The sequence below is a fragment of the Armigeres subalbatus genome, chromosome 2 (genome assembly GCF_024139115.2).
Source record: "Armigeres subalbatus isolate Guangzhou_Male chromosome 2, GZ_Asu_2, whole genome shotgun sequence".
NCBI lineage: Eukaryota > Metazoa > Arthropoda > Insecta > Diptera > Culicidae > Armigeres > Armigeres subalbatus.
In genome coordinates this window covers 80,113,103-80,133,552 of record NC_085140.1, presented here as the reverse complement: position 1 = coordinate 80,133,552, position 20,450 = coordinate 80,113,103, and the positions used below count along the sequence as shown (strand labels likewise).

Genomic DNA, 20,450 nt, shown 5'->3' with positions numbered 1-20,450 from the left:
TCGAGTAATTTATGAAAAAGTCGAATGTGTTTTCGAGCAAAATAATTTGAAAAAATTGCATCTCAGAAACCGTTCATCGTACAAAAAAACTGTCTGAGAAAGAACTATAGGGGACTAATAGGGCTTTATGGAGAAAATATTACACCGGTAAAAAAAATTTACGCTGAAAAATAATCGATATTAAAATTAAAAAATTAAATATCTCAAAAACTCAGATTTGGGTTTTCACCAAATTTTTACCACAAAAGCTTGACTTGAATACATATTTTAACGACATCAGGTCAATGGAGAAGCCAAAAATATTTTTTTTTAGTGGAAGCTATTTTGGCTCATTCTTAAAACATTGTATTTGACGCCAAATTATGATTCCTGGATAAATTTTGAACAAAAAATCTGTTGCTTATTTTCTTCTAAGTATTACCATTTTTGCGATATTTCTATTTTTTATTTTTAAAAACTGAAAATAAAGTTTGTATTCCGTCCATGACATAAAGAAGGCAGAATGCCAAACGTCCATTATGCCTAACGTACTTATGTCTAACGTCCTTATGCCTAACGTACTTATGTCTAACGTCGTGGACCCACCGCTTCTGCTTCACCCGCAGGAGGTGAAGTTCGTCGTGGGTTCCTCTTTGTATTTTTCCCTTTATTACTTATGTTCTAGCAATCGTTAGAACTGGAAATAAACGAAAAAGGCCGTTTCTGCCTTCAATAGTAATATAACATGATTACCATCCTTATTCATATCACCTATTTTTCCAAATCTTGGAAAAGTTCAAAGAAACGCGGGAAGGATTGTTAACAATTTCGGAAATCATTCTGTTCATAAGCTGTAAATCTATAACTTAAAATGGTACTTATTGGTAAAGTTGTCTCATTTAATCGTATTGACAAGTTTAACAATATTTTTCAATTTCAATGCGTCCAAGTAGTAGTGGCAACCCCCGAAATGCCCAACTGAAGTATTTATTACTTGCCCATAACTTCGATGGATCCAACGAACTTATCCTTACACTGAAAACTTTCTACGCAAGCAACAACGAACGCAATCAATATCCCATTAGCTCGTCTCCTACGGCTAATCGCTTTTCCAGATCACTTCATCCAACGAACACCGAAGGGGGAAGGGATGGATCGTGGGTTGCGGGTCAAAACATGCAAACTGATAATCTTATTTATTACCTCGGCACATCGAAGGAAAAAAAACTGGCTTTTTGCGGCAAAGTGAACCAACCGCAGAATGTGCTGATTCAATTGGTGAGCTCGCACCTACACGTACGAGGCAACCGTCGTCGTCGCCTGGAGGGACAAAAAAGATGGCAAGGCGATTCCATTGGGTCCTCTCGGTGTAGGCGATAGCGCAGTTGCCTTCAATTGGGAAATTATCATCATCATAAATCATAATTACAGTTCTTGGCTCTATGATAATGCGAGCAACGAAAGCGACTTGGGGGTGGTGAATCCGAACCTTGGGGGAGGTAAAGGATAAGCGCGATGGCGCAGAAAGATGGATACAAGTTCTTTGGAACAATTTCCTAATGGATTCTTTCTGGGAAAACTTTGCTAGGTAAATGAGATAAGTCCATGGTGATTCGCATCTTGTGGGGATATTCAGGGAAAAATGTTACAACTAGGAAACAGGCTCCGTGGAATTATTTTGTTTTGCATAAGCATCCAACAACAAATTCCGCGTTAAATCAATAGGAGCGACACGAATATCTTTTTCTCTGGCTGAGCGAGTTTTTCCCATGATTATTTGGAGTTTATGGCGGTTTTGTGACAATTCAGCACAGGAAAGATATAACCTGGAATGGAATTAATAAAACATATGAAAAGATGGAAAAACTTCTGTGGAAGAAAACAAACAAACTTGAGAAGTCTTCAATAAACTGAACTAAATCGAACGCACTCAATCAAACCGGCAAACAAGAAACGCCGCAGAAATTGTTTTCAAATCGTCTGTTGCAAATTGCTGGCCATTCGTTCCTGAAAGTGCTCTTCTTCCGCACTGCAGCAAACTCTGTCTTTCTACGGAAAATAATGCACCACCGACCGACGAACCATTAGATAGACACTGACTGCCGAAGCACTCGTCCATCACAGCAGAGGCAGCTGGATGCTACCGACGTTGTACGCCACTCAATGTATTCTCTGAAAACAATTGAAAAGTGGGGCACACCGGAGCGCTCGGGATTTATGAGTCTTCTCACTTACCGTTCGATCAGGTTCACCCGGCGAGGTGCACATTGGCGGAACAACATGCAAAACAATCTTCCTGGAAGTGGTCAGCGAACCCAACAAAAAATGTATGGATACCCAAGCCAATTCCGACTAAAATTGAGAACAATTTTGTTTTGGATTTCTGGTGGTGTTCCATGAATTTATGTGATAGCTTTTCACGGAAGATTTTAAATCCCCTTTAGTAATTGTTGACGTCACATTTTGGATCTACCAAAAATCAATGTTTGTCCAATTAACGTTGTTGTTGGGTTATTAATATCAGGACAGATTTCACGGAAGCTGGAAAAACATCCCACGGAAGCTTGAACGGTTTCTCAAAAAAACTTAGAAGGCTACCACGGGAGCTAAGAAAGATTCTTAAGGAAGCTTGCATTGAAGCTCTTGGGAGCTTGAAAAGCCTCCCACGGGAGCTTTGAAAGCCCCCCCACGGGAGCTTGGAAACCGTCACATGGAAGCTTGGAAAGCCTCCCACGGAAGCTTGGAAAGCCTCCCACGGAAGCTTGGAAAGCCTCCCACGGGAGCTTGGAAAGCCTCCCACGGGAGCTTGGAAAGCCTCCCACGGGAGCTTGGAAAGCCTCCCACGGGAGCTTGGAAAGCCTCCCACGGGATCTTGGAAAGCCTCCCCCGGAAGCTTGGAAAGCCCCCCCGGGAAGCTTGGAAAGCCTCCCCCGGGAGCTTGGAAAGCCTCCCCCGGGAGCTTGGAAAGCCTCCCCCGGGAGCTTGGAAAGCCTCCCCCGGGAGCTTGGAAAGCGTCCCACGGGAGCTTGGAAAGCGTCCCACGAGAGCTTGGACAACGTCCCATGAGAGCTTAGAAAGCGTTCTACGAGAGCTTGGAAAACGTCCTAAGAGAGCTTGGAAAACGTCCCAAGGGAGCATAGAAAGCATCCAACGGGAGCTTGGAAAGCGTCCCACGGAGCTTGGAAGCCTCCCACGGGAGCTTGGTGCCTCCCACGGGAGTTTAAAAGCCTCCCAAGGGAGCTTGGAAAGCGTCCCACTGGAGCTTCGAAAGCGTCCCACGGGCACTTGAAAGCGTCCCACGAGAGCTTGAAAGCGTCCCACGGGAGCTTGAAAGCGTCCCACGGGAGCTTGAAGCATCCCACGGGAGCTTTGAAAGCGTCCCACGAGAGCTTTGAAAGCGTCCCACGGAGCTTGGAAGCCTCCCACGGGAGCTTGGAAGCCTCCCACTGAAGCTTGGAAAGCGTCCCCCGGAAGCTTGGAAAGCGTCCCACGGGAGCTTGGAAAGCGTCCCACGGGAGCTTGGAAAGCGTCCCACGGAAGCTTGGAAAGCGTCCCACGAGAGCTTGGAAAGCGTCCCACGGGAGTTTGGAAAGCATCCACGGGAGCTTGGAAAGCATCCTACGGAAGCTTGGAAAGCGTCCCACGGGAGCTTGGAAAGCCTCCCACGGGAGCTTGGAAAGCCTCCCACGGGAGCTTGGAAAGCCTCCCACGGGAGCTTGGAAAGCCTCCCACGGGAGCTTGGAAAGCCTCCCACGGGAGCTTGGAAAGCCTCCCACGGGAGCTTGGAAAGCCTCCCACGGGAGCTTGGAAAGCCTCCCACGGGAGCTTGGAAAGCCTCCCACGGGAGCTTGGAAAGCCTCCTACGGGAGCTTGGAAAGTTTGGAAACTCCACGAAAGTTTGGAAACCAGTCCAGCGGCCCAGTCAACACAAAGTCGTATATGATGCAACATAAAATGCTAAAGTGGAGGCGATATACGTACATATTGTATGGGGAAGTACCTATATGGCCTCCACTTTAGCATCTTATGTGACATCATATACGATCTTGTGTTGACTGGACTCCCACGAGCGCTTGGAAAGCCTTTCACGGGAGTTAAAAAAATCCTTGTGCAGGAGCATGCTAAGCCTTTTACAGGAACTTAGAAAGCCTTCTACGGGAGCTTGGAAAGCCTCCCACGGGAGCTTGGAAAGCCTCCTACGGAAGCTTAAAACCTTCCAAGGGATCTTGTAAAACCTTCGAATGCTGCTTGGAAAGCCTCCCACGCGGTCTTGGAGGAATTTTCTCCTGAAGGTGCTTATTGTCGGATCTTTTCAATGAAAACAGAAAAGCATTACTTAGAATTAAACATTTTGTTCAAACAGCGGCTCAAAAAATCGGTGCTGTGGCTCATTTCCAGTTACCATCAAACTTGAGCATCTGAAACGTTTCAAAATCATTTAATAAATAAGAAATTTCGACAAAAGGAACCACAGGGATTTGAACGTTGAAAGGTAAATCACATCGTTTTATACCAAAGCATGACGCCTTCAACTACGATAAAGTTGACACCAATTCCTGGAAACACAAAAAAGAAAAAAACACAAGCAGCAAGCCTCAACTACACACGACAACCGATTTCCCAAATTTGTGTCAAATTTGGCCAGAAAAGTTGGAAGCGTTTGTTTCAGGTACTGTCCAGTTTCGGTTCGGTGACAAACGGAACCGAAAATTCCAGCACACCGAACGACACGAGTTTCACGCTCAATCAAGCAAAACGGAAGTCATAAATAACGCTGCTGCCAACTGTCCTCGGAGCGAGCTGGATGGCAGCCGGGAGAAGCGATGTTTGACCTGCGTCGTTGATGAACTTGGTGGGATTTTTTTTCCTTTCGATTCTTTTCAAATCTACTTCCCAATTTGTTCGGCAGTAAATCACCGGAAAACTTGAACAAAGACCATCGTCGTCAAACATCAGCACATTGAATGAGTTTCCAAGCTTCGGGGATTCACCTCCAGCGAGCGGAGGCTTTTGTTCTACCTTTGCAGGTATCAACATCGTAACGATGCCGCAAAAGGGAAATTGGACTCCTCTCCATCGACAGACTGAAATTAATCTTGTTGAGTGAACCTCTGAGATTGAATCCCTATTTAGATATTTATTCGTGGGGCTGGTTCGACTAAGTCGCTTGAATCAAAGCTTTACGGTATGAAACGAGTAGCTGTTGATGTTTCATAGGAAGTCCACAACTGAGGGCAGGTCCTATTTTGCAGGGAACGTAATCTCACAAAGCAGAAGATAGAAGAAGACTTGAGTGCCAACATCCGAACGAGAGAACTTTGCCCTTGGGGTTCAGGTAAGCAGCAGATCAATACCTTCATCCAGTAGTGCTTCTGGTGCGCTGTAAATGCCAAACAAAAGCCTCATCGGATTCAGGCATCGGTATCACAAGTTCGTCACCGGCTTCATTCAATTTTCACGCAAAGCTCGTTTGTGTGCCACACTGCTCCAGTTCCAAAGCAGTTCAACCGACAACAGACTTCGGCATCGTTTCGGGTATAAGTGGGTAGGAGCCCATCAGGAAGGCAGTATCGGTGGCTTCTTGTTCATTCCCAGCCAGTAAAACCTCGGTATGCAAAATCGTCTGGTAGATAAGCAAAATTTTCGGTATGATAAAACGAACGGCATACGGCATTCCTTTGGGATCGATTATTTCGAAACCGAAGCATCCGTTTTCTGCTTTTTGTTCAATGAATGAAGCGGGAAGGCCTTTGGCAACGACTCGAGGCATATCCTGTTGGGCTAGCGGGAAGGGCGGAGCAGTGAAATTGTGATGTGTGCAGAGCAAATTAGAACATATGTCATGTTCTGTTCAAACATGTTTAAATTAATTCACATGTCATATGAATTATTCAAGAAGTGGAAAGTATATCAGGGAGAACTATTTTGGCAGCACCTTATTTCCGGATTCGAACGTTAAGAGATAGTCGTTATTCATTCATTTGATTTTTATTCGTCTTCCTCGTGAAAAATATTCCTCGTTTTTCATTTGTTGATTAGATTCTTTTTCTATGTCCTGACTTATTTATTCAATCTGGAGGAGGAACTGTCAATATAATAAAAAGTTTTTTGTAAATTTCATATGATTAACATCAATTTATGTTTAGAGTCCAGTGTCGCAGCACACATGTGGTATAGATATTTTTACTTCCCATTTACTTTGGCCGGAAGACCATGTTCTAACGCTATTTGACATAATTAATTATGTTGAACGGCCGCCGCAGTTGCAAAAGCTTAGACTGGACATAATTTCAGTAGGATTTTCTCATGAATCATCAAAGCTGGAGATGGTATCGTCCTAAAGAAGACATTCAAACATCCAAAACCTTACATTAGAGAACAGTTTGTTAAACATAAGTAAATATTAATGTTAAATTGAGATCTCATGTCAAACTTAAATAAAAATAAAAATAAACAACTCGGTTGATGCCATTGGTATCATGTGAAATCGACGTTTGCTTGGGTGAATAATTGCAGTTCAGTTTCACGGAAGGTGTGTTGCAAATTTGATTGAATTGTACCATTACATAAAATTCAATACAAATCGACTTCATTTCGATTGATATTCGCTGTCTTCGATAGCTGTGAGACACCCCATGGACCAGTTTCTATTCAACATCGACACAACAATATTGTTCTTTTAAAGAAAGAGTGAAAATGTGACGCGAGCTACTTTCCTTCCAGTAGTGCCAGAACTTACTTCGATCTTGCTTAAAATTCTGCATGCCTCTTGAAAGGAGCCTTCCGAGCCTCTTGAAAGGAGGCTTCCGAGCCTCTCCAGAAGGTGGCATTTTGTCTCTGTTCGCAGATGACACCTCCATCGTCTACAACGGTAGAGTGATCAGAGCGCTAGTGGCAAAACTCCAACAAGGCCTGGATGCCCTGACAGAGTACCTCACCAGTTGGAAGATCTGTATCAACGCGGTGAAGACCCAGGTCATCATTTTCTCCCACTCTAAATCCCCTAAACATGTTCCGCCTGGGGACTGTAAAATCATCCTCAATGGCACGACTGTGGAATGGGCCAATGAGGCCGACTACCTTGGCTTGACCCTCGACAGCAAGCTTATTTTCAGGCAACAGGTTGACAAAACGGTGACAAAGTGTAACGTTTTGTTGAAACTACTGTACCCTTTGATCAACCGCCGGTCGTCATTGTCCCTGAAAAATAAGCTTGCTGTCTACAAGCAAATCATCCTCCCTGTGATCGAATACGGCATGCCGGTCTGGGTGAGCTGCGCTAAAACCCACCACCTCAAACTTCAACGGGTCCAAAACAAATTCCTGAGGATGATCCTCAACACCCCTCCCAGGACAAGAACATCCGAGGTCCACCGTCTAGCCGGGATAAAAATCTTACATGAACGCTGTGGTGAGTGTAAAGAAAAGTTTGAGGTCCGTTGCTAGCATTCGGATCAGGCTCCAATTAGGGCGCTAGTAGATTGCGTAGGTAGTAGGTCATCAATTTTGTTTTCTTTTTTTTTATATTGTAAATATTAGTGTATGTTAGGTTTAAGCATAATTATTGAAATTGAATTCGTTTTAACTGATCCCAAACCTGTACCGTTCCAAATGACATGAACAAATTGTTTGAAGCAGAAGAGAATAGGAGAGTATCTCGCATGTACGACAGCGTACGATAGCCGATGGTCAACCATCAGCTGGCTGAGAAGAAGGAACAGCAAATCTGTAAATATTGTTCATAGTCAGTAGCTATTAATACGTTGAAGCACAAGCAAGTACGGTCGGTTGTTCGTTTGGTCGTTTGATGACTGCGAAAATCCCTAAGTGTTGAGCTAAACTGCCAACTTTATTTTTGCGCGCTCGAGTGATACGGTGCAGTGGTAAAAATCGTCAAAGTCCCTGACGAGACTTAGTGGATTTGGTGGAGTGCTGTGATTCGCGGCTCACTTTTCGGGGCTAATTAAATTAGTGAAGCAAGTCCTTCGAGTGACGGCACACGAGTATCGTGAGCATTTGGTCCTTTGAGCCGGATCGAAGGCATTTCATATCGGAAAGTGATTCCCGCGGTAGTGCAATAAAAACCAATCTGACCAAACGCGCGCGCTGGTCATTGGTGGTGGCTGCCATTCAATTGTTGGCATTTTTCGATTGCTTTGTGCGAACTAATAGTGCGAGTGCGCTGGGAGCCTTTACCAAGGCGGGTAGACCTCGTTCGTGTGGGAGACAAAAACATTCGATTAGCGCACTTAGTGACTGTTTCGCGCGTGGGGATAGTACCAAGGCGGGTACTATTCGGCAGCTGTGGAAGTAATAAATCACGTATAGTGATAATTGCGACGGTATTCTGGTGAACGGATTAGTGACTATCCGTTCAAGTGTTTCGATCGCGGATGGAAGTTTCAAACTTTCGAAGCACATTCTGCCGGCGGCATACTATTCGTGCGTGAGTTGCGTGAACAGTTTTGCGCTTGAGAGTGCACTAAGGCGAGTTTTACTCTAGTGTGGTGAAGAAGATCGGACATTGTTCCTGGCCATCTTGTGAACTTTCTGTGGCCATTGTGGGCTGGTGATTTGCCCTATTCATCTTTCGCCATCTTCACCTCTTGCTAGCGTGGATTGGAGCAGGACTCGGCGCCATTGGATCCGTTTGGCGCAATTTCATCCTTTTGGAAGGCATCCAGTCCCCAGGATAGCCCCCAGTGAGTCTGTTCCACGTTAGTCCTGCATGTGGCTAGTAGTAGCCGTGATTATAGTACGTAAGAAAGTGGGTAGCTTTTATCTATTTGCTATTGTGGCTTGGTGAGACGGCCGCGAATCGAGTGGAAAACCGTTCGCGCCCTCGATTTGCGAGACCGCGTAGAAGTGGGTTCGTTCGCGACGGGAAGGAGAGATCGATTCGATATAAAACGATCCACTTCCGTCGAATCTTAAACGTCGCGAAGGGTTTTTACACCGCGACGGGAAGGAGCAAATCGTTCGATTGTGTATCATCCTCGCCGGTTCGGTTTCGCGTAGAAACGGTTAGTTTCGCGTCGGGAAGGATTTGATCGTTCGATTTAACTGCCGTTTCCGTTCGTTTTCGTTCGCGATGCCTGCTAAAGAGGAGAAGCAGCTGGCTGGTAGCTTAGCTCAGCGCAAGTGCCTGTTTAAAGTTTTTGATGCGCTTGAGCGGTTCATCCGTGATTACGATCATGATCGCGACAGTTTCCAGTTGTGTGTGCGGATTGATTCACTGGACAAGATGAACGAAACCTTCGCGGAGTGACAGAGTGTGATCGAGAAGCTGGATGCACCAGAGGCTCTGGATGAGCACATCGACGAACGCGTTGAATTCGAGCAACGGTACTGCAAGGCAAAGGGTTTCCTTCTCTCGAAGCGCACCGGGGATCCTAACCAGTCGGCATTGAACGATTCGATTCACGCTCCACAGCAACATCAAGCAAACTTCCACCTCCGTCTGCCAAAAATCGACCTACCGAAGTTCAATGGGGACTTTTCACGTTGGATTTCATTCCGGGACACGTTCACATCGATGATCCACGCGAACGGCGATATTTCCACAGTCGCCAAGCTCCAATACCTTCTCCAATCTTTCGAAGGTAGCACCAACAAACCCTTTGAATCGGTCGATATCGCCGCCGATAGCTACGCTACAATTTGAAGACGCTCTTCTGAAGAGGTACGACAACCGGAAATACCTTAAGAAGCAACTCTTCAAGGCGCTGTACGAGTTGCCCGCAGTGAAGCAGGAGTGTGCAACACGCATCCACGGTTTGGTCGACGATTATCAACGTCATGTTCGCGCCCTAGCCAAACTGGGCGAACCGGTGGAATATTGGGACTTGCCACTCATCTACCTGCTCTCGTACAAGTTGGATCACGCCACACTACGCACATGGGAGGAGAAGACTAGCCTCAGGGACGATGTGAAGTATGATTAACTGGTCGATTTTCTCTACCAGCGGGTGCGGATACTCAATTCCGTCGGGCCAGACAGTCATCAATCAGCCTCGTCGAAGGTGGCCGGCTTCCAGCAGAAAAGCTTCAAGCAGAAAGTGTCGGTCAATGCATCAGCCTCATCCACTCCCAGCTACTCCTGTCCACTTTCCTGTTCGGACAGTCATTCCATCCGAATATGTCCGGTGTTTCTTGGGAAGAACGTCAGTCAACGCCGAGAGTTGGCTTCCCAAAAGCGCCTGTGTTGGAACTGTCTCAGCGTTGGTAATCAATCCAAGAAGTGCAATTCCAAATACAACTGCCGTACATGTCATGAGAAGCACCATTCGCTTCTGCATGATTTCACTCCAGCGAAGGTACCATCCACGCCAGCAATGCAAGTAAGCACAACAGAGCCAGCCGTGTCGTCGAAGCCCGCTGTTTCTACAGTTTCCTCCGTTCAGCAACCGCTTCCATCCACGTCCCGCCAAGTTAGCATGGCAGTCCAAACTGCATGCACCATGACGCTGCTTGAAACGGTTGTTCTCAACATCGTTGACGACCACGGCATCTCGTACAAGGCTCGTGCTCTCCTCGATTCGGCATCGATGTCGAATTTCATCTCGAAACCGTTGGCGAAGATCCTCTTCAACCGCCGTTCTACAGTGGACGTATCCGTCGCAGGCATCGGATCCTCCACACAGAAGATTAGTAGTGCCATTACAGCAACCATCGAGTCGGGAGATCGAACGATCTCGATGAAATTGCAGTTTTTGGTACTGAAGCAGCCATCGTCAATATTTCAGCGTGGAAAATTCCAAGCGTCGAGCTAGCAGATCCACATTTCAATGTTCCCGGAAACGTAGACCTCGTCATCGGTAGCGAAACTTACTGGGAACTCCACACGGGACAGAAGATTTCTCTGGGTGAAGGTTTTCCGTGGGTAGTCGAAACTCTCTTTGGGTGGGCGGTCACTGGTCCCGCATCTCGCTCGGCTACCTGCATTCCACGGTTCTGCTACCTCTCCACTGCTGACGATCGACTGGAAGCCGCTCTACGCAAGTTCTGGGACATGGAAATAATTCCATCGGCTCCAGTTCGATCTACCGAAGAAAGCATATGCGAAGAACACTATGCTGCTACTACGATGCGCAATTCCGCAGGGCGGTACATTGTGCGTCTTCCGAGAACTGAAGATTCTGAAAAGGTTCTCGGGGAATCAAGGTCGATTGCCGATCGTCGCTTCCTGAGTTTGGAACGGCGATTAGATAGAGATCATGCAAGCAAGGACTCATACCATCGATTCATGGAGGAGTATCTACAGCTTGGTCACATGCAGGAGTTACCAGAGCCTGTAGATGATCGAATTGAACACTCCTACATCCCCCACCACGTCATCTTCAAGGAATCCAGTACTACCACAAAGGTCAGGGTAGTTTTCGACGCGTCATGCAAGACCTCGTCCGGCTATTCTTTGAACGACACGCTCCTTGTTGGACCAGTCGTCCAGCAAGACCTCTACTGCATATACACGAGATTCCGGACAAAACGCATTGCCATAGTAGCAGTCGTCGAGAAGATGTACAGGCAGGTATTGCATCATCACGACGATCGCCGTCTCCTTCGTATCCGCTATCGCAGATGTTCATCCGATTCGATCGCTACGTTCGAACTACAGACCGTGACATACGGCACGGCTAGCGTACCGTACCTTGCAACGAAGACACTCCAGCAGATTGCCATCGACCAGGCGGAGTTCTATCCTGCTGCTGTCGACCCAGTGGTGGAAGATTTTTACGTCGATGATCTGTTGTCCGGCGCATCTGACGTGGAATCCGCCAAAACACTTCGCCGTCAAATCACTGCCATGCTCGGTTCCGCTGGATTTTCGCTGAAGAAGTGGGCGTCGAACGCTCCAGAAGTCCTCCATGATGTTCCGCCAGAAGATCTGGCCATCCAACCACTCCACGATGTGTAGGATGAGCAGATAATCTCCACGCTCGGCCTATCGTGGGATCCAAAGGCCGACAACCTTCGATTCAAGGTAGAAGTACCTCTCCCGGCGGCCATCCTTACCAAGCGGAAGGTAATGTCGTACATCGCCAAGATTTTCGACCCACTGGGCCTATTGGGTCCGGTTATCACGAAGGCAAAGCTTTTCATGCAGCGTCTATGGGCATTAAAGCATGACGGTGTTCTCTGCGAGTGGGAAACTCCATTGCCGGATCAGCTGCAGCACGAGTGGAAGCAGTTCCATACCACGCTTCACATTCTAGCTACAGTCCAAGTTTCTCGCTTCGTGTTTTCGTCAGTCGGTGCTACTATCCAGCTCCATTTCTTCTCCGATGCATCCTCCGTTGCAGATGGAGCTTGCTGCTTCGTCCGCACGGAATCGGCGGAAGGTATACGAGTCCAGCTCTTAACATCGAAGTCAAAAGTCGCGCCGCTGTCCACGCATCATTCCATCGCAAGACTAGAGCTCTGTGCAGCACATCTAGCAACTCAGCTTTTCAAGAAGGTGGAGGCCTCGCTGAAGACCACCACCACCGCCTATTTCTGGTCCGATTCTAGCACCGTACTGCGCCGGCGCAAGGCACCGATTGTGGCAATGACCGCCGCACAAGCAGATTTCTGTGGAGATCTGTTTTCTCGTTACTCTCGCTACAACAAGTTACGTCGTGTGGTTGCATTCTGCGGCCGCTATATCCAGCGATTGAAGGAGCGCATAGAGTTGCGCAGTTCCGGATCATCTCTTCCTCCGTTGACCATTAGTATCCGATCCATTTCAACATCCATCGTACCACTCACCACTTCCGAGCTCCAGTACGCTGAATACCTACTCTGCCGTTTAGAGCAGAAGGAAACATTTGCTGGGGAGTTGTCGGATCTTTCGAATGGCGAACGTGTCGCCAAGTCATCATCGCTGAAGTGGCTGAAACCGTTCGTGGATGAAGACGGTACTCTTCGCGTCGGTGGTCGCCTACGTAACGCCGCACTATCCGTCGCAAACAAGTACCCGATCGTTCTATCCGCCAAACATCCGCTGTCTGCTCTGCTGGCTAGCAGTTTTCACATTAGCCTACTGCACGCAGGGCCACAACTCCTGCTAGCCACTCTCCGTCAGAAGTTCTAGATCCTTGGCGGCAGAAATCTTGTCAAGTCCGTCTTTCAACAATGCCACACTTGTTTCCGATCCAAGCCCACTCTAGTCCAACAGAGCACAGCCGATCTGCCGGTATCGCGAGTGTCGCCGACGCGTCCGTTCTCCGTTTGCGGTGTCGACTATTGTGGACCATTTTACGTGAAGTCAGCAGTACGAACCCGTGGCCCCACGATAGTCTACGTGGCCATATTCGTTTGTTTCTCGACCAAGGCGGTCCACATCGAGCTAGTGAGCGATTTATCGACTCCAGCGTTCCTAGCTGCACTACGTCGTTTAGTCGCCCGCAGAGGAAGGATCGTCGAACTCCATTCGGACAACGCCACTACCTTCAAAGGAGCTTCGCATGCACTCAACCGAGTCTATCGCATGTTGAATACTGAAGCCGCCGATCGAAACCAAATCTTTGACCGGTGTTCCGGAAACGAAATCACCTGGAAGTTTATTCCACCGCGAGCACCACACTTCGGAGGCCTCTGGGAGGCCGCAGTCAAATCGGCGAAGAATCACTTGCTGAAGGTAGTCGGCAACGTCAATCTTGCCTACGAGGATCTGTTGTTGGCACAAGTCGAGATGTGTGTGAATTCTCGGCCCCTGACACCGATACCGGAGGACCCAACCGACCTAGACGTCCTGACTCCAGGACACTTCCTTGTCGGAAGCAACCTCCAAGCGGTTCCGGAATCCAACTGGAAGGAGACCGCCGACAACCGTTTGGACCACTGGGATCGCACCCAGAAGCATCTGCAGCAGATCTGGTCTCGCTGCACCCCGAGTACTTGCATCAACTGCAGTCCCGTGCAACTAAAGGTTGCAATCCGCCCGTCACCATCGAGGTGGGCGCCATCGTCATCATCAAGGAGGACAACGTTCCGCCAGCAAACTGGCCGCTGGGAAAAATTGTCAAGCTCCACCCAGGAAAGGATGGCGTCGTCCGTGTGGTAACCCTGAAAACAGCGAACGCCAACGAAGTGGTGCGCGCCGTAGCTCGCATTGCACTGCTTCCGACACCAAGATCAACATAACATGTGGGAGAACTTGCTCGATGCTCACCTGTGTTTCTGCAAAGGTAATTGCAGGTCCAATAGTTTACCATTCTCTCGTAAGATCTACCTGGTCTTTTTCTTTGTTCCCGGTAATCTACGACGTCCGTTCTACAACATCCTTCATCATCCTGAGGCACAATCCTGAGCTCTCGTGTCAATCCGTGGACCACGACGATGAGTTTCTACGTTCCAGGCAGCTGAACAATGGATTATATCCGTAACACCATTTGTACATAGTAGTTGTTAATTTGGAACATTCCTGTTTCAAGGTGGTCGGAATGTTAGGTTTAAGCATAATTATTGAAATTGAATTCGTTTTAACTGATCCCTAACCTGTACCATTCCAAATGACATGAACAAATTGTTTGAAGCAGAATAGAATAGGAGAGTATCTCGCATGTACGACAGCGTACGATAGCCGATGGTCAACCATCAGCTGGCTGAGAAGAAGGAACAGCAAATCTGTAAATATTGTACATAGTCAGTAGCTAATAATACGTTGAAGCACAAGCAAGTACGGTCGGTTGTTCGTTTGGTCGTTTGATGACTTCGAAAATCTCTAAGTGTTGAGCTAAACTGCCAACTTTATCTTTGCGCGCTCGAGTGATACGGTGCAGTGGTAAAAATCGTCAAAGTCCCTGACGAGACTTAGTGGATTTGGTGGAGTGCTGTGATTCGCGGTTCACTTTTCGGGGCTAATTAAATTAGTGAAGCAAGTCCTTCGAGTGACGGCACACGAGTATCGTGAGCAGTGTACATAGTAGTTAGGTTATCAAATTTTAAAAACACACTAGCGCCTCCTAATGGCCGTCATGATATATCATATCTTAAAACTTATATAACAATATAAACAAAAAAAATCAAATTGTTGTTGAAGGGCCAAGCCGGCCGAGCACTGTACATGTAAAAAATAATTGTTGAACAGAAAATGATTAAATAAAGAAGAATTTTACTACTACTACCTTAGTGAACAAAAAGTATGAGTTCTATGATTAAAGTCAATTTTCGGACTTCCACCAGAACATGATCTATCAGGCTGAAAATTACACAATTTCAGTATCTCCACCGTACTTTGTAACACTATTTATTCAACTCATTGAAACCAAATAACCTCATTGTTTCAAAATCACTCAAATCCCACGAAAGTTTCACTCTTAATTACTGACAAGGGCAATCATAAATCACATTCGAGATTAACAGTCCTGGCTATTGCGTGACTTCCAATTCAACCATTTTTTTTTCGTGTGTCCCGAACCTCAAACGGTATTTTTCGCTTACTATTTGCCCCCGACCCCCAATCCATATTTATTTGGCGTGATTGGATACAATTGCTTGATTACCACCATCGCGTTCGGATCTGACTCGAAAAACATAAACAAAGGCGAATCATTCCTTCTTATGCACGCCACCGGGGTTGGGCGTCTTGTAACACCCTGGCCCCTTTCTTGGTCGTTTTAATGTTGGACAGAAAAGAACGTTGATGCAACCGCCATAAAACTCCATAAATCCTTCACCTGTCAGAATCTCCTCCCTCATAAAAAATGGGAAAATCTATCGGATGCCATTAATTTCGCCTGGTTTATCGGGGCATTTTTTCACGGCAACCACGGTAACTGAGCAGAAATCTTTTGCACCTGGAATACTTCCAACGCTTTCGGGTTTGACGGTCCCAACGAAGCATTACTTGAAAGGAAAATGTGCAAAGGCAATGGGACGGAACGGTCTTCTTTTGTATGAGCCGGATATAGGTTTCTGATAAGAATGGAAAAATTGTAACACTTTATAACCCATTCGCAATATATATTGAAAATCGTTGATTACTTTTGCTCATATAAGTAATGTGCTTTTGCTATTCGTCAATATAAAGGCAAACACGGAATTCAAATCCAATCTATGCTGAAGTAGAAAGAGCTTTTCAAGATTCGATCATTATTATAAATGGAAACATTGGAGAGTGTAATCGGAAATTAGATACCATAAAACCAGAAAACTATTTATCCTATGAACCACGAAATAATGACCCACATATCCAGAACAAAATAAAAATATACTGAATTGAACAAGGATATAAAAAAATCGGTTATCCAGAATTTATGAAACACAATCAACTTAAAAATCTACAGATTCTAAAATGCAAAAGAATGGTAAAAGCTTTAACCTCTATTTCAGAAACTCGGTAATGTCCAAAGTAAATTTAACAGAAGGCCAGCATTACATTGATAAATTTTCGTCCACTACTGTAAGGTGCACCGGTTTCCCCTTCCGTGTGCGACAATCATCAATACTACACGCATCGTCATTTCTCACCATTAAAAAGCAACTAACGGAACAATTTGGAATCACAATCTCGTCGCAATTTATTCCGGACCTCTAAATTAACTTATTCGCCGTCGTGAGCAGGTTCGTGATGGCATCCATTTTCACCCCGGTTGGTCGTGAGCCGGGTTTGACAACATTTCGGCTACCCAACCCTCAACACAGTTTACACACAACTTCGTATCGATCGACATTTTGGTCGTCATTGTTATCCGTAGGGGGTGTTTTTTAGCACTTTTATAACATGTTAGTTTCTTGCCAGCCCTCAAATTCTTGTTTCAGATTAACTTCCACAGCTCTTAATTGAGAGTTTTCGATGCCCGACGATCCAAAGTGATTGATCCCCCCTCGGACTGCGGGCAAAATCCAGCACCTCCGGTTCCATAGAACCGTGTCATTACCAACTAGACCATCGGCACACATCCCAGCGCAGCTCGCACGCATCGTTTTCGCCTTTTCTCAGTTGGTTGCTACTCCCAGTTGCTCACATCCATCGGTACCTAAATGGGCCCCATTTATATGCTGTCGGTGTAAAATCTGGTTCGCACTTGGGCTTTTCCCCTGAGCTGAGTACGTGACGAATACCTTTCCGAAGCGAAAATCGAACAAACATACGCCCCCACAAATGGGAATAAAAGTAAGGTAAATACGAAGGGTCTAGTTCAGGGTATGTGGCATGAGTTTTAGCAGAACACATGAAATACATTCAAGAAGAATTTCTTAAAAAATGCGGAAGAATTTCTTGTATATTTTTGGCTGAATTTATAACTTGAGATAAATTTGCCATGAGTTAGATGAATTTCACGTGACCATACAGATATTCCAGTAAGAATTCGGAAAAAATTATTATAATGAAAATTAATGTCTCGTGAAATGTGGATGAATTGGGTGAGTTTTTCCTGAGCATCTCGGAAGAATGCTTCTAAACCTGTCGAAAGCAGGCTTCCAGGCCTGTTGAAAGGAGTTTTTCAAGCCTCTTGAAAGTAGACTTCCGAGCATCTCAAACGAAAGTTTCCTTGAATGGAAGCTTCCTCTTAAAAGGAGGCTTCCGGACCTCTTGAAAGGAGGATTCCGGGTCTCTTGAAAGGAGGCTTCCGAGCCTCTTGAAAGGAGGCTTCCGAGCCTCTTGAAAGGAGGCTTCCAAACCTCTTGAAAGGAGGCTTCCGAGCCTCTTGAAAGGAGGCTTCCGGGCCTCTTGAAAGGAGGCTTCCGGGCCTCTTGAAAGGAGGCTTCCGGGCCTCTTGAAAGGAGGCTTCCGGGCCTCTTGAAAGGAGGCTTCCGGGCCTCTTGAAAGGAGGCTTCCGGGCCTCTTGAAAGGAGGCTTCCGGGCCTCTTGAAAGGAGGCTTGGGCCTCTTGAAAGGAGGCTTCCGGGCCTCTTGAAAGGAGGCTTCGGGCCTCTTGAAAGGAGGCTTCCGGGCCTCTTGAAAGGAGGCTTCCGGGCCTCTTGAAAGGAGGCTTCCGGGCCTCTTGAAAGGAGGCTTCCGGGCCTCTTGAAAGGAGGCTTCCGGGCCTCTTGAAAGGAGGCTTCCGGGCCTCTTGAAAGGAGGCTTCCGGGCCTCTTGAAGGGCGGCTTCCGGGCCTCTTGAACGGCGGCCTCGGGGCCTCTTGAAGGGAGGCGTCCGGGCCTCTTGAAAGGAGGCTTCCGGGCCTCTTGAAAGGAGGCTTCCGGGCCTCTTGAAAGGAGGCTTCCGGGCCTCTTGAAAGGAGGCTCCGGGGCCTCTTGAAAGGAGGCTTCCGGGCCTCTTGAAAGGAGGCTTCCGGGCCTCTTGAAAGGAGGCTTGGCCTCTTGAAAGGAGGCTTCTGGGCCTCTTGAAAGGAGGCTTCGGGCCTCTTGAAAGGAGGCTTCCGGGCCTCTTGAAGGAGGCTTCCGGGCCTCTTGAAAGGAGGCTTCGGGCCTCTTGAAGGAGGCTTCCGGGCCTCTTGAAGGGAGGCTGGGCCTCTTGAAGGAGGCTTCCGGGCCTCTTGAAGGGAGGCTTCCGGGCCTCTTGAAAGGAGGCTTCCGGGCCTCTTGAAAGGAGGCTTCGGGCCTCTTGAAAGGAGGCTTCCGGGCCTCTTGAAAGGAGGCTTCAGGGCCTCTTGAAAGGAGGCTTCCGGGCCTCTTGAAGGAGGCTTGGGCCTCTTGAAGGAGGCTTCGGGCCTCTTGAAAGGAGGCTTCCGGGCCTCTTGAAAGGAGGCTTCCGGGCCTCTTGAAAGGAGGCCTGGGCCTCTTGAAAGGAGGCTTCCGGGCCTCTTGAAAGGAGGCTTCCGGGCCTCTTGAAAGGAGGCTTCCGGCCTCTTGAAAGGAGGCTTGGGCCTCTTGAAAGGAGGCTTCCGGGCCTCTTGAAAGGAGGCTTCCGGGCCTCTTGAAAGGAGGCTTCGGGCCTCTTGAAAGGAGGCTTCCGGGCCTCTTGAAAGGAGGCTTCGGGCCTCTTGAAAGGAGGCTTCCGGGCCTCTTGAAAGGAGGCTTCCGGGCCTCTTGAAAGGAGGCTTCCGGGCCTCTTGAAAGGAGGCTTCAGGCCTCTTGAAAGGAGGCTTCCAGGCCTCTTGAAAGAGGAGGCCTGGCCTCTTGAAAGGAGGCTTCCGGGCCTCTTGAAAGGAGGCTTCAGGCCTCTTGAAAGGAGGCTTGGGCCTCTTGAAAGGAGGCTTCCGGGCCTCTTGAAAGGAGGCTTCCGGCCTCTTGAAAGGAGGCTTCGGGCCTCTTGAAAGGAGGCTTCCGAGTCTCTTGAAAGGAGGCATCCGAGCCTCTTGAAATGAGGCTTCGGGCCTCTTGAAAGGAGGCTTCTGGGCCTCTTAAAAGAAGGCTTCCGGGCCTCTGGAAAGGAGGCTTTCGGGCCTATTAAAAGGAGGCTTCCGGGCCTCTTGAAAGGAGGCCTTCGGGCCTCTTGAAACGTGACTTCCGGGCCTCTGGAAAGTAGGCATCCGGGCCTCTTGAAAGAAGGCTTTCGAGCCTCTTGAAAAGAGGCTTGGGCCTCTTGAAAGGAGGCTTCAGGGCCTCTTGAAAGGAGGCTTCCGGGCCTCTTGAAAGGAGGCTTGGGCCTCTTGAAAGGAGGCTTCCGGGCCTCTTGAAAGGAGGCTTCTGGCCTCTTGAAAGGAGGCCCCGGGCCTCTTGAAAGGAGGCTTCCGGGCCTCTTGAAAGGAGGCTTCCGGGCCTCTTGAAAGGAGGCTTCCGGGCCTCTTGAAAGGAGGCTTCCGGGCCTCTTGAAAGGAGGCTCGGGCCTCTTGAAAGGAGGCTGGGCCTCTTGAAAGGAGGCTTCCGGGCCTCTTGAAAGGAGGCTTCCGGGCCTCTTGAAAGGAGGCTTCCTGGGCCTCTTGAAAGGAGGCTTCCGGGCCTCTTGAAAGGAGGCTTGGGCCTCTTGAAAGGAGGCTTCCGGGCCTCTTGAAAGGAGGCTTCGGGCCTCTTGAAAGGAGGCTTGGGCCTCTTGAAAGGAGGCTTCCGGGCCTCTTGAAAGGAGGCTTCCAGGCCTCTTGAAAGGAGGCTTCCGGGCCTCTTGAAAGGAGGCTTCCGGGCCTCTTGAAAGGAGGCTTCAGGGCCTCTTGAAAGGAGGCTTCCGGGCCTCTTGAAAGGAGGCCTGGCCTCTTGAAAGGAGGCTCTGGCCTCTTGAAAGGAGGCTTCCGGCCTCTTGAAAGGAGGCTTGGGCCTCTTGAAAGGAGGCTTCGGGCCTCTTGAAAGGAGGCTTCCGGGCCTCTTGAAAGGAGGCTTCAGGCCTCTTGAAAGGAGGCCTGGGCCTCTTGAAAGGAGGCTTCAGGGCCTCTTGAAAGGAGGCTTCTGGGCCTCTTGAAAGGAGGCTTCGGGCCTCTTGAAAGGAGGCTTCAGGCCTCTTGAAGGAGGCTTCCGGGCCTCTTGAAAGGAGGCTTCCGGGCCTCTTGAAAGGAGGCTTCCGGGCCTCTTGAAAGGAGGCCTGGGCCTCTTGAAAGGAGGCTTCTGGGCCTCTTGAAAGGAGGCTTCTGGGCCTCTTGAAAGGAGGCTTCCGGGCCTCTTGAAAGGAGGCTTCAGGCCTCTTGAAAGGAGGCTTCCGGGCCTCTTGAAAGG

General features: G+C 48.1%; 2 protein-coding genes across 5 annotated transcripts in view; both read left to right on the top strand.

The window, feature by feature from the left end:
- The window catches only part of LOC134209409 (zwei Ig domain protein zig-8), a 969,833-nt gene that overhangs the window by 93,215 nt on the left and 856,168 nt on the right, over nucleotides 1-20,450 (top strand). The gene's annotated exons all lie outside the window — the stretch shown is intronic.
- On the top strand, nucleotides 9,071-11,896 carry LOC134209064 (uncharacterized). The gene is made up of 5 exons (XM_062685046.1): nucleotides 9,071-9,199; nucleotides 9,251-9,581; nucleotides 9,628-9,908; nucleotides 9,945-10,725; nucleotides 10,785-11,896. The coding sequence occupies exons 1-5, from the start codon at nucleotides 9,071-9,073 to the stop codon at nucleotides 11,894-11,896; spliced, it is 2,634 nt and encodes an 877-aa protein (XP_062541030.1).

Coding starts and splice junctions, on each gene's coding strand:
- LOC134209064 (XM_062685046.1), top strand. CDS start 9,071: ATGCCTGCTAAAGAGGAGAAGCAGCTGGCTGGTAGCTTAGCTCAGCGC. Junction 9,200..9,250: donor GCGACAGTTTCCAGTTGTGT/GTGCGGATTGAT, acceptor GCGGAGTGACAG/AGTGTGATCGAGAAGCTGGA. Junction 9,582..9,627: donor CCTTCTCCAATCTTTCGAAG/GTAGCACCAACA, acceptor CGCCGCCGATAG/CTACGCTACAATTTGAAGAC.